Genomic DNA, 14,456 nt, shown 5'->3' with positions numbered 1-14,456 from the left:
CGCTCTGTCCTTCCAGATTCTAATTGTAGGCCATTTGTCTATGATTGGTCACTGAATGAAGAGAATACGGAGTCCTGTGTGTCTTCTGGTCTGTTTCAGGACCGAATTCAGCCCAAAATTCAGGGAGAAATCGGACCTGAATCTGTGAATGGAGACACACCGGACCCCCTGCTGTGAGCCACTGTGACCTCCAGTGTGAACCCAGCCAAAGTCTGATCTCTGATAGTCAGTTGAGGGGGGAGGGGATGAAAGCCAATAACAGCGAGTGACCTGAAAGCCTATGATGGGAACTCCCAGTGTAACCGGCCAATCAGAAGTCTGTCTTTGTATAACTTTCATGTAGGTGACATGTCTGATCCCTCACATAGAAGATTTATACCAGAATCCTGCAGAATATTATATCATTTATAGGATAATTCTCACCACAGCTCCTGCAGAGTACAGCCAGGATGTCTGAGCCCCTCACATAGAAGTTTTATTCCAGAGTCTTCCAGATCATTCCCTGATAAATCCAGTGTGGTGAGGGATCGATTATTGATAAGAATGGATCGGAGATCATCACAGGCGGAGGAAGTCACACCACACCAATTCAACCTGCAGAGACAAATCCAGACACATGATATTATATTATAAGATGAATATGAGGAATTATTCCCATTTAGTGAAAAGTAACATAACATCACTAGAGCGGAATATCAGGATATACAGAATGTTATACACAGGAAAGATTTTGTTATTAGGGAAGCTGATAAAGGTGAAGCTGTTGTAGTACTTATGTCTACACAGTATAAAGAGGGGGCGCTGTGACAGCTCAGTCACCCACTTATGTACCCGGTTATTAAGCACTTGAGGTCTGGGCCATAGCCGAATGACGGCTACAGCACGGACCTCAATCTCCGGGAGGCCGTCATAGCACGTCCTTCCCTGTGCGCGCGCACCGCGCACACCCTGCAGGGCGCGCGGTGTGTGCGCTGTGATCACTGAGTAACGGAGACTCGGACGATCACAGATCCAAGTAAGGGGTCGGTTCCAGCCCCTTACCATGTGATCAGCTGTCAGCCAATGACAGCTGATCACATGATGTAAACAAAAGATCGGTGATCGGTTTTGTTTTCTCCTCACGCTAACAACGTGAGGAGGAAAAATAAGTCGATCACCGGCTTATGTCAAAGGGACATCGGTCCCAAAGAGGAAGGAGGCACAGATGCCATCTGTCATTGCCACCTGCCAGTGCCAACAGTGCCCACAAGTGCCACCTATCAATGCCCACCAGTGGTGCCAATCAGTGCCACCTAGCAGTGCTGCAATCAATCAGTGCCCATCACCGCCACCCATCAGTGCCCATCACTGCCACCCATCAGTGCCCATCAGTGCCGCCTCATTAGCGTACATCAATGAAGGAGAAAAATTACCTGTTTGCAAAATTTTATAACAAAATATAAAAAAAATATAAATAAAAAAAAAAAAAATTCTGTCTTTTTCAATTTTTTTTAACAAAAACTAAAAACCGGATAAAAAAAGAAAGAGAAAACCTGCGCTATCAAGCAAAAAATTAATATAACTGCAGCTGCAACAAAACCACAAATATCAATGAGGTGAAAAAATTACATACAAAGAAAAAATTGTGCGCTTGCATTAGATATTTAAATCTACATTACTCCATGATTATCATAAGTAGATAAACAAATAAATAAAAAAATAAATAAAAAACACCATCAAAGTTAATTGTGAGTGAATTAGAAAGTCGCTATGCTACAGAGCAAACAGCGACATGTAAGTCAAATACTAATATTGACCATTGCATACATATAAACCAACAATAAAGTTATAAACTGGTGTGCAAAAAAGAAAAAACAAAGGTTATTCCACCCAAGTGCAAAGTCATAAAGTTCAAAATTGCATCCTGAATCGCAGGAAAAACGCATATCCAAAGTTCATGAATTGCATTCCTTAGTGTGTATATATATATATATATATATATATATATATATATATATATATATATATATATATATATATATATATATATAAATAAATAAAAAACACCATCAAAGTTAATTGTGAGTGAATTAGAAAGTCGCTATGCTACAGAGTAAACAGTGACATGTAAGTCAAATACTAATATTGACCATTGCATACATATAAACCAACAATAAAGTTATAAACTGGTGTGCAAAAAAGAAAAAACAAACAAACAAAGGTTATTCCACCCAAGTGCAAAGTCATAAGTGAAAAAGTTCAAAATTGCATCCTGAGTTGCAGGAAAAACGCATATCCAAAGTTCATGAATTGTATTCCTTAGTGTGTATAAAGGAATAAGGGGACGTGAAGGGACCTCCAACCATCAGTGGATCCAAAGGTTGATAATAGATGTATCCCTACCAGACACGTTGGACCTCCTTTATAGCAAGGTCTTAGAAGCATGCAGATTTAGCCCTCTGCAGGGACAGTAGATGTCAGCTCACCACACAGCTGGAGATGGTTCCGACACTTCCGCATTGATGTAAACACTCCCTCGTTTGGACTCGTAGGTAAAGAAGGGGAGAAAGAAAAAACTCCAATGGTATAGTATGTAAAAAAGGGGAATTTTATTGCCTCAGACAACTAGGCATCTTTAAAACATCCAAAACATAAAAGCCGGCAAAATATAAAAACAACAGAGACGCCCGTGCTAGGTTACATGGGGCTCTATGGCGATCTGGCGTACACTGCGTAGCCACGCCCTACATGTTTCGTGATAGGTCACGTCTACAAAGGGGCACGGGCGACGCAGTGAACCATCGCCATTTATAGTACTTCCTTACATTCAAGCCTCGTTTTCATCTGAGTTTCAATTACAATCTGAGCATGCGCAAAGGATACCAAGCCTCGATAGGGCTCCCGTTATAATGCTTCCTCTCTATTCAAGCCTCGTTTTCGTCCAAAGAATGAATTACGATCTGAGCATGTGCAAAGGATACCAAGCCTCGACGTAGCTTGCATTATGAAACGCAAACCAGGAAGCTTGTTCCTGAATGACATTAGCGCACTTTATATGGGCAAAATTTTGTTCTCATCTCAAACTAATATATGTCATCTATTATAGGTCTAAGCAATTAGTTATTTTTGGGTCAAATTGTCCCATTTTACATACTGTAGGACACTACTCCTACAGTAATAGACATTTAGCAACAAAAAAAGGGGAAAATTTGAAAAGGACGAAAAAATAAATTAAGAAAAAAAAACTGCTAAATCTAAACAATATTGCTTGTTCTTTCCTCAGACCACAACTACTGTATTATTGAAAAAATCTCTATATTTGGGGGTTACATTACTAAGAATCGTCATACATTAGTCCTATATTTATGTGTATTACAACAATAATCAAAGGGCAGCCATATCTCAACATGGTATCCCCCTATCTTTTTAAAAAACCGACAATATAACCACCCCTACAAAAAGAGGGAGGGGGGAAGGGGGGGAGGTTTACAAATTATTCTCCCAAGTGTCGAAATCAATGCGTCCACACACAACATCGTCTAAGCATTGTCAATAAACGCATTAATCTCGACATCTACATTGAGCCCAAAGGGTTTTAAACATTTCATTTTATATATCCACTCCATTTCGAGCTTGGATATAGCTCGTTTTTTCGGACCACCCCTCCATGGTGTCTTGAGTCTATCTATCTATCTATGGCTATGAATTTTGTACCCCTAGGATCTCGCCCATGTACATCCAAATAATGTTTGGATACTGGGTGGCCTATAAACCCTCTTCGGATATTTCCAATGTACTCGTTCAATCTGACCTGAAGGGGTCGTACTGTACGGCCCACGTATTGTAATCCGCATGAACAGATTAAGAGGTATACTACATGGGTGGTGGAACAGGTAATAAAGGATTTAATCAAAAAAATCCTCAAAGTGCTGGTAGAATGGAACTGTTTCACTTTACGATCTTTGATGTCATTAATAGTACAAACAGCACAGTTTTTACATTTATAATACCCAACCAAATTCTGAAAGAACATGGGTTTCCTGATGGGAGGGTCGCAGACATAGGGAGCTATCACTGATCTGTAGGGATGAGCTTTCGTGTTCGAGTCAAACCCATGTTCGACTCGAACATCGGCTATTCGGTCGTTCGCCGAATTGCGAACGATATGGGCCGTTCGCGCCAAATTCGTGTAGCGCGTCACGGCCCATAATTCACTGCGGCATCGCAGTGCATTGCTAGTTGATGATTGGCCAAGCATGCACTATGACCTGCATGCTTGGCCAATCACAGCACCATCTGAACAGAGAGCCATAATTGGCCAAAGGACAGCAATCTGGCAGTCATGCTCCCCCTGCTGCAGCATACTGCCAGGTTTGCTCCAGTGATGAGGAGGGAGGGGATGATGAGGTCACTGACTCAACGTGGGTGCCTGATAGGAGAGAGGAGGAGGAGGAGGAGGAGGCGGCACATCACCAACGAGGCAGGATGCCCTCCAGTGGCCAGCCTAAGGGCAGCACATTGACTGCATCACACCCCAAAGCTCCACATGTGCAGGGCGCTGCAGTGTCTGCGCGTTATTCAAAAAGTTCTTTGGTGTGGGCCTTTTTTGAGACAAGTGCATCAGATCGCACCGCTGCTATTTGCAACATATGTCTCAAGCGTATCTCGCGTGGCCAAAACATCTCCCGCTTGGGTACCACATGCTTGACCAGACATATGTTGACCTGCCATGCAGTTCGTTTGCAAGCGTATCTAAAAGACCCACACCAAAGAACAAAGAGGACCTCTCCTTGCTCCTCATCAGCTGTGATCTCCAACCCCACTATACCTTCAGTCCTCTCTGAGACCTGCACTGAGAGGAATGAAGGTGTAGAATTAGGTGTGTCACAGCCAAGTACTTGTGGGCAATCTGCTTTTAGTACACCGACGTCAGATTGTACCAGGCAACTTTCCCTGCCCCAGCTTGCTCCCAGCCATCCACATGTGCAGCGGTTGAATGCTAGCTTGGCAAAATTGCTAGCACTTCAACTGCTGCCTTTTCAGTTGGTAGACTCTGCCCCCTTCCGTGAGTTTGTGGAATGTGCGGTTCCTCAGTGGCAGGTATCCAAACGCCACTTTTTCTCATGGAAGGCGATTCCGGCTCTCTACCGGCATGTGGAAGGCAATGTCCATGCCTCGCTGGACAGGGCGGTCAGTGGTAAGGTGCATATTACCACTGACTCATGGTCCAGCAGGCATGGACAGGGACGTTACCTAAGTTTCATGGAGCATTGGGTGACTCCGCTGGCAGCTGGGAAGGATGCAGGACAAGGTGCAGTAGTGTTGGAGGTTGAGGGCCATCAAAGAGTACCTGTGCGACTATGGCACCAGGACAGGGTCAGGGGAGCTTGTTTTTTTTTCCCCACGCCAGTGGGCCATGATCAGGGATGCATGCACTGTCCTGTCACCATTTGAGGAGGCCACGAGGATGGTGAGCAGTGACAGTGCATGCATCAGTGACACTGTCCCCCTTGTCCACCTGTTGGAGCACACGCTGCGTGGAATAATGGACAGGGCACTTGAGGCAGAACAGAGGCAGGAAGAGGAGGACTTCCTTAGCTCTCAAGGCCCCCTTTATCCAGACAGTGTTCCTGCGTGCCTGCCGATCACACAGGAAGAGGACGAGGAGGAGGAGGAGGAGGAAGATTGTGTCAGTATGGAGGTGGAGCCTGGCACTCAGCATCAGCAGCAGTCTTTAAGGGATCAGTCCCAAGAAACACATGGACTTGTACGTGGCTGGGAGGAGGTGGCTGCGGACCATGTCGTCCTTAGTGACCCAGAGGACTCCGGACCGAATGCCTCAGCAAACCTATGCTGCATGGCCTCCCTGATCCTGCAAAGCCTGCGTAAGGATCCTCATATTCGTGGTATCAAGGAGAAGGACCAATACTGGCTGGCAACCCTCCTTGATCCACGTTTCAAGGGTAAGGTTGCGGACCTTATCTTGCCATCGCAGAGGGAGCAGAGGATGAAACATCTTCGGGAGGCCTTGCAGAAAGGTCTGTGCAACACGTTTCCAGAGACTGGGAGGTTACAAACTCCTGTTTCTGAACAACGTGTTGCTGAGGCTTCGGTCAGTCAAAGAAGGAGCGGTGGAGAAGGTGGTCATCTGACCGATGCGTTCAGACAATTTTTTGGTCCGCAGCCCCAAGGTATGATCGGTTCCAGCAACCATCGCCAGCGTCTGTTTTACATGGTGCAAGAATACCTAGGGGCAAGATCTGACTTGGACACCTTTCCCACCGAAAATCCTCTGGGTTACTGGGTCTTGAGGATGGATCACTGGCCAGAGCTTGCACAGTATGCAATTGAGCTACTGGCCTGTCCTGCATCCAGCGTTCTTTCGGAACGCACATTCAGTGCTGCTGGAGGCTTCGTAACCAATCACAGGGTGCGTCTGTCCACTGACTCGGTCGATCGACTGACCTTCATAAAAATGAATCAGTCTTGAATCACCACCAGCTACCAAGCACCTGATGCTGATGTAACCGAATAATTGTTTCTGAAATCTCAGATCCCTTCAAAGACTGCCTATGCTGATGCTGAGTGACTATCCCTGAGTAATTATCCTCTTCCTCCTCAATGATCACGCTGATAGCTTGTACGAACATTTTTGGTTCTGGGCGCCACCACCAGTGCCTAAGGCCCAATTTTTCAGCCCCTGTTTAATAGGGGCGTGTAATTACAATTTTTGATGCAATACTTTGCAGCAGGGCTCATTTCAGCATTCCAACTAGAGTATCTGTGAGGGGTTGCAGTGTTGTGGCACCAGCACCAGTGCCTAAGGCCCAATTTTTCTGCCCCTGTTTAACAGGGGCGTGTAATTACAATTTTTGATGCAATACTTTGCAGCAGGGCTCATTTCAGAATTCCAACTAGAGTATCTGTGAGGGGTTGTAGTGTTGTGGCACCAGCACCAGTGCCTAAGGCCCAATTTTTCTGCCCCTGTTTAACAGGGGTGTGTAATTACACGTTTTGATGCAATACTTTGCAGCAGGGCTCATTTCAGCATTCCAACTAGAGTATCTGTGAGGAGTTGCAGTGTTGTGGCACCAGCACCAGTGCCTAAGGCCCTATTTTTCTGCCCCTGTTTAACAGGGGCGTGTAATTACAATTTTTGATGCAATACTTTGCAGCAGGGCTTGTTCCTGCGTTCCAACTAGAGTGTCTGTGAGGGGTTGCAGTGTTGTGGCACCAGCACCAGTGCCTAAGGCCTAATTTTTCAGCCCCTGTTCAATAGGGGCATGTAATACAATTCTTGATCTAATATTTCACAGCAGGGCCCATTTCTGCACCCACCAAGAGCGAGTGAGGACTTACAGTGTTGTGGCACCAGCACCACCACCACCACCAAAGGCCCAATTTTTCTGCCCTTGTTCAACAGGGGCATGTAATTACAATTATTGATCTAATATTTCACAGCAGGGCCCATTTCTGCACCCACCAAGAGCGAGTGAGGACTTACAGTGTTGTGGCACCAGCACCACCACCACCAAAGGCCCAATTTTTCTGCCCTTGTTCAACAGGGGCATGTAATTACAATTCTTGATCTAATATTTCACAGCAGGGCCCTGTGAGGGCTTACTGTGTTGTGGCCACAACAACACCTAAGGCCCAAATTTCTGCTGAGTATATAGGGAAGGCCCCTACTTTCAAACATCTAACTTACAAACGACTCCTACTTGCAGTCGGAAGGAGACAACAGGAAGTGAGATGAAATCTACCCCTAGGAAGGGAAATTCTCTCCTCTAAGAGTTAATATGGGAAAAACATTTCTCCTTTCCACTGATGCTTTCCAATCCTTGTTCCACAAAAAACCCCAAATTTTCAAAAAACATTTGTCATTGGGACAAAAAGTGAGGTGAAATCTTCTAAAGAGGAGGAAAGACAGCAAAACAAATGTCACAGGGGTGATTACCCTTCCCTATGTTTTCCAAAAAGCTTAAAATAGATTTTTTGGCTGGAGCTAAACACGTTAAAAATGTACCTGTTCAAAATTACAAACAGATTCTACTTAACAACAAACCTACAGTCCCTGTCTTGTTTGCACCGCCTGTATACTGCTGTTCAGAGTATATAGGGCCTGGGGGCCCCACACCTTTCCTTATTTTAATTTGGGTGCGGGGTTCCCCTTAATATCCATACAAGACCCAAAGGGTCTGGTAAGGGCTGGGGGGTACCCATGTCATTTGTCTCACTGATTTTCATCCATATTGCCAGGACCTGACATTACATTAAACCCGCAAGCAGTTTTAAATGAGATTTTTTCCTTTAAAAATGACATTTGGTGCAGGGACTGTTCTAAACATTGGAAACACGCGCCACTTTACAGGCATACTATAGACACCCCCCAGGTACGATATTTAAAGGAATATTTCACTTTTTTTTTTTTTTTACTTTAAGCATTATTAAAATCACTGCTCCCGAAAAAACGGCCGTTTTTAAAAGTTTTTTTGCATTGATACATGTCCCCTGGGGTAGGACCCGGGTCCCCAAATGCTTTTTAGGACAATACCATGCAAATTAGCCTTTAAAATGAGCACTTTTGATTTTGAACGTTCGAGTCCCATAGACGTCAATGGGGTTCTAACGTTCGTGCGAACTTTCGGTCCGTTCGCAGGTTCTGGTGCGAACCGAGGTACTCCTCTGAAAATTACACAAGGTTTCTCAGGAAGTAGAGGGCCTAATACACTGTCATTTTTTATAATATGCCAGTGCTTATGCATCAATTTCCTAACCAAGGAATATTGATGAGATTAGCCTGTTATAAATGGACAAATGTACTCTTTCCTTTCAGGAATTTCCACCCTACTCTTATCTCTAAGGAGTGACTCTCTATCAACCAACTCAACCTCTCTCATTTTTTCCTCAAGGAAAGGAAATTCATATCCTTTTCCCAAAAACCTCTCAGTAAGTATCTTAGATTGTACTCTAAAGTCATTGATGGTAGAACAATTACGTCTAATATGTAAGTATTGACTTTTAGGGACTGAATCAAGCCTTATTGTTTAGATTTCGCAGTTTTGTTTTTTTTTCTTAATTTATTTTTTCGTCCTTTTCAAATTTTCCCCTTTTTTTGTTGCTAAATGTCTATTACTGTAGGAGTAGTGTCCTACAGTATGTAAAATGGGACGATTTGACCCAAAAATAACTAATTGCTTAGACCTATAATAGATGACATATATTAGTTTGAGATGAGAACAAAATTTTGCCCATATAAAGTGTGCTAATGACATTCAGGAACAAGCTTCCTGGTTTGCGTTTCATAATGCAAGCTACGTCGAGGCTTGGTATCCTTTGCACATGCTCAGATCGTAATTCATTCTTTGGACGAAAACGAGGCTTGAATAGAGAGGAAGCATTATAACGGGAGCCCTATCGAGGCTTGGTATCCTTTGCGCATGCTCAGATTGTAATTGAAACTCAGATGAAAACGAGGCTTGAATGTAAGGAAGTACTATAAATGGCGATGGTTCACTGTGTCGCCTGTGCCCCTTTGAAGACGTGACCTATCACGAAACATGTAGGGCGTGGCTACGCAGTATACGCCAGATCGCTATAGAGCCCCATGTAACCTAGCACGGGCGTCTCTGTTGTTTTTATATTTTGCCGGCTTTTATGTTTTGGATGTTTTAAAGATGCCTAGTTGTCTGAGGCAATAAAATTCCCCTTTTTTACATACTATACCATTGGAGTTTTTTCTTTCTCCCCTTCTTTACCTACGAGTCCAAACGAGGGAGTGTTTACATCAATGTGGAAGTGTCGGAACCATCTCCAGCTGTGTGGTGAGCTGACATCTACTGTCCCTGCAGAGGGCTAAATCTGCATGCTTCTAAGACCTTGCTATAAAGGAGGTCCAACGTGTCTGGTAAGGATACATCTATTATCAACCTTCGGATCCACTGGTGGTTGGAGGTCCCTTCACGTCCCCTTATTCCTTTATACACACTAAGGAATACAATTCATGAACTTTGGATATGCGTTTTTCCTGCGACTCAGGATGCAATTTTGAACTTTTCACTTATGACTTTGCACTTGGGTGGAATAACCTTTGTTTGTTTGTTTTTTCTTTTTGGCACACCAGTTTATAACTTTATTGTTGGTTTATATGTATGCAATGGTCAATATTAGTATTTGACTTACATGTCACTGTTTGCTCTGTAGCATAGCGACTTTCTAATTCTCTCACAATTAACTTTGAAGGTGTTTTTATTTATATATATATATATATATATATATATATATATATATATATATATATATTTATACACACTAAGGAATGCAATTCATGAACTTTGGATATGCGTTTTTCCTGCGACTCAGGATGCAATTTTGAAATTTATGACTTTGCACTTGGGTGGAATGACCTTTGTTTTTTCTTTTTTGCACACCAGTTTATAACTTTATTGTTGGTTTATATGTATGCAATGGTCAATATTAGTATTTGACTTACATGTCGCTGTTTGCTCTGTAGCATAGCGACTTTCTAATTCACTCACAATTAAATTTGATGGTGTTTTTTATTTTTTTTTTATTTATTTGTTTATCTACTTATGATAATCATGTAGTAATATAGATTTAAATATCTAATGCAAGCTCACAATTTTTTCTTTGTATGTAAAAAACTAAAAACCGCAGAGGTGATCAAATACCACAAAAGAAAGCTCTATTTGTGGGAAAAAAATGATAAAAATTTCATTTGGGTACCGTGTTGTATGACCGTGCAATTGTCATTCAAAGTGCGACAGCCCTAAAGCTGAAAATTGGTCTGGACAGGAGGGGGGTTTAAGTGCCCAGTAAGAAAGTGGTTAAGCAGGACCCCACACAGTGTCTCATACAGGGGCTTCTGAAATTGATAGATAAAGGAAAGGATCTGGGGGGTTTATGAAATAAAACAGCAGAATTTATGATGGTGGATACCCCAGTGACCCCAATATTCCATCACCTTCCTAAAGTCCACCAATCAGGAGTTCCCATTGAAGATCACCGGATTGTGGCAGGAATAGGATCCCTTATAGAGAATGTAGGGGGGAGGGGTGGATATACATTTCCAGCCTTTAGTGCTGAGACTTCTGGGATATATTAGAGATACAAGTACTATATTGGTGGATATTCCACATTTACAATAGGATTCTACATTCACATGGGGGACACTTCACATTAAAGCACTTTATTCTTCCATCTCCCATTCTTTAGTGTCTCCAGCAATTAGATATCATTTCCATAGATATAGATCATATACTAGGATGTTACAGGAATTATTACAGAAGTTGTAAAGGATGAAGGTTTTTTACCTTAACCACTTCAGCCCCGGAAGGATTTACCCCCTTAATGACCAGAGCACTTTTTACAATTTGGCACTGTGCTGCTTTATCTGGTAATTGTGCGGTCATGCAATGCTGTACATAAACTAAATGTGCGTCCTTTTTTCCCACAAATAGAGCTTTATTTTGGTGGTATTTTATCACCTCTGGGATTTTTATTTTTTGCAATATAAATGAAAAAAGACCAAAAATTTTGAAATAAAATATTTCTACTTTTTATAAGAAAAATCCAATAAACTCAATTTTAGTCATATATTTAGGCCAAAATGTATTCAGTCACATGTCTTGGGTAAAAAATGTCAATAAGCGTATATTTATTGGTTTGTGCAAAAGTTATAATGTCTACAAACTATGGTACATTTACTGGAATTTACACAGCTTTTACTTTATTCTAATTTCTTGAGGTGCTAAAATAACAGGGCAGTACAAACCCCCAAATGACCCCATTTTGGAAAGTAGACACCCCAAGGAATTTGCTGAGAGGCATGTTGAGCAAATTGAATATTTTATTTTTTTTTTGGCACAAGTGATTGAAAAATGACAAAAGAAAAAAAAATTACACAAAGTTGTCACTAAATGATATATTGCTCATACATGGCATGGATATATGTGGAATTACACGCCAAAATACATTCTGCTGCTTCTCCTGAGTACGGGGATACCACATGAGGGACTTTTTTGGGAGTCTAGCCGTGTACAGGACCCCGAAAACCAAGCACCGCCTTCAAGATTTCTAAAGGTGTAAAATGGTGATTTCACTCCTCACTACCTTTCACAGTTTCTGAGGCCATGGAATGCCCAGGTGGCACAAAACCCCCCAAATGACCCCATTTTGGAAAGTAGACACCCCAAGCTATTTGCTGAGAGGTATGGTGAGTATTTTGTAGATCTCACTTTTTGTCACAAAGTTTTGAAAATTAAAAGAAGAAAAAAACCTTTTCTTTCTTCATTTTCCAAAACAAATGAGATCTGCAAAATACTCATCATGCCTCTCAGCAAATATCTTGGGGTGTCTACTTTCCAAAATGTGGTAATTTGGGGGTTTTGTGCTATCTTGTCATTTCAGGGCCTCAGAAACTGTGATAGGTAGTAAGGAGTGAAATCACCATTTTACACCCTTAGAAATCCTTAAGGCGGTGATTGGTTTTCGGGGTGCTGTACGCAGCTAGACTCCCAAAAAGTCTCACACATGTGGTATCCCCGTACTCAGGAGAAGCAGAAGAATGTATTTTGGGGTGTAATTCCACATATACCCATGTCATGTGTGAGCAATATATCATTTAGTGACAACTTTGTGTAAAAAATAAAAATAAAATAATGAAACTTTTGTTAAAATATAAAATATTTCATGGACTCAACATGTCTCTCAGCAAATATCTTGGGGTGTCTACTTTCCAAAAAATGGTCATTTGGGGGGTTGAACTGTCCTGGCATTTTATGCACAACATTAGAAGCTTATGTCACACATCACCCACTCTTCTAACCACTTGAACCACCAAGTCCTTTCTGACACTTTTTTTTACATGAAAACATTTTTTTTTGCTAAAAAATTACTTTGAACCCCCAAACATCATATGATAAATGTTTTTACTAAACCAGAAAAACTAGTGAGTTTGCCACTTCCCTGTATATATACAGAAAGTTAGAATACCCCCAATTGGGACTTTAAATTGGCAAAAACAGTGGAGTGCAGTAGAATACAAAAGTACGTATATAGAGTAGTTTCTCTCCAGTAACCAAGAACACTTTCTGGTTACCAAATCCGGTACCCAACGTGTTTTAGGTTCAAAGTCCTTTCATCTGGGGTATTTGTATAGGAGATTTTAAATTTGAGATCTGGTGAATGGCACCGCAATCAAACACACAGAGTATTCAGGCAAGACTGAAATTAACATTGTCAGTGGATGGCGTATGTAGAGGTCTAATTCAACCTATAGATTTGAAATGTAGCGGCCCGCAGGAAAGGAACGTGTCAGTGATCCCTCAGGCCAGAGAATGTGCAGCTGGAAATGATAACTTTACAGCTTCTATGGAGATCTCACAGTAGGGGTCAGAATAGGACATTGGTCAGGGTCCTGCGTAAATGAGGACACTATGTTGGAATGATGTGTACCGTTCCTTAAGCTATGTACAGGGGGTCCATAAGGAACGCCATCTGGTCTGGCAAAGTCTGCAGACATATATATCATATATTTCTTTAAGAGGCCCTTTATACATTTTAAAAAGCCTTTAAATGCCTTTACAGGTTATCACTTTAAATTTACAGAGGAGGTCTACTGCTAGAATTACTGCCCTCGATCTGATGTTTACGGTGATACCTCACATGCATGGTGCAATTGCTGTTCACATATGTCACAAGACTGACACTTGCGTTCACCATTACGCGTGTGCACTGGGGGACAGGGGTGGTTTTATTTATTTATTTATTTATTAAAATCATTTATTTTGCTTTTTATTTTATTTTTACACTGTCCCTTTCATTTTATTTTTTAATCATTTTTATTGTTATCACAGGGAATGTAAATGTGACAGACCTAGCCGGGAGAGAGATTTTTGGAGGGGACTGAATGCTAGCCTCTTGCCGATCGATCGTTGGCCCTGGCATTTGGGGGAACGGTGCTCTTTGTGAACTGTATGCCTGGGGACCCTTGAGGTGGTATTACTGTGGATTCGGGTCCTGGTCCCCCAGGACACACAGACTCTGGGGACCCTGGATTTGCCATATTAGAAATAGTGGCTGATTCATAATGCTGGGACAAATACTGTTAAGAGATGCTGATGTAAATTCCAGCCACCTGTCTGTCTGTTGCCTGCTAGAATGTGTATTGTAAATAAGTCTCTAGTATGGGATCTAAGAGTCATTAGATCCCCATTGTTGTTTGTGTTAACTCTGCTATTGTGATAATGTTGATTGGATTTTCTGAGCTACAAGACGGCCAGTCTGGCCTAAAGGTCATGTCTGAGTCATCTAGGCTGTCTAAAGGGATTAGTTAATTAGCCCATGTTAATTAGGTTAATTAGGTTACAGCTGTATTGTTAGAGTAATATGAGCCGGAGGTATGCACCTCCACTTTTAGTGTATAAAAGAGCCTGTATTCCTGTCAATAAAAGAGA

General features: G+C 42.0%; 1 protein-coding gene across 2 annotated transcripts in view; it reads right to left on the bottom strand.

Moving 5' to 3' along the window:
- LOC141133850 (NACHT, LRR and PYD domains-containing protein 3-like) overlaps window positions 1-14,456 on the bottom strand; it is a 267,114-nt gene that overhangs the window by 51,885 nt on the left and 200,773 nt on the right. For both annotated transcript variants that reach the window (XM_073623429.1, XM_073623430.1), the window contains one exon: window positions 424-594. In XM_073623429.1, coding sequence (XP_073479530.1) covers window positions 424-594 — 171 coding nt within the window. The remainder of the gene's footprint in view (window positions 1-423; window positions 595-14,456) is intronic.

Source organism: Aquarana catesbeiana, linkage group LG03, assembly GCF_042186555.1.
Source record: "Aquarana catesbeiana isolate 2022-GZ linkage group LG03, ASM4218655v1, whole genome shotgun sequence".
Classification (NCBI taxonomy): domain Eukaryota; kingdom Metazoa; phylum Chordata; class Amphibia; order Anura; family Ranidae; genus Aquarana; species Aquarana catesbeiana.
Note: the sequence above shows the minus strand (reverse complement) of the source record. Positions and strands in the feature narration are given on the sequence as shown.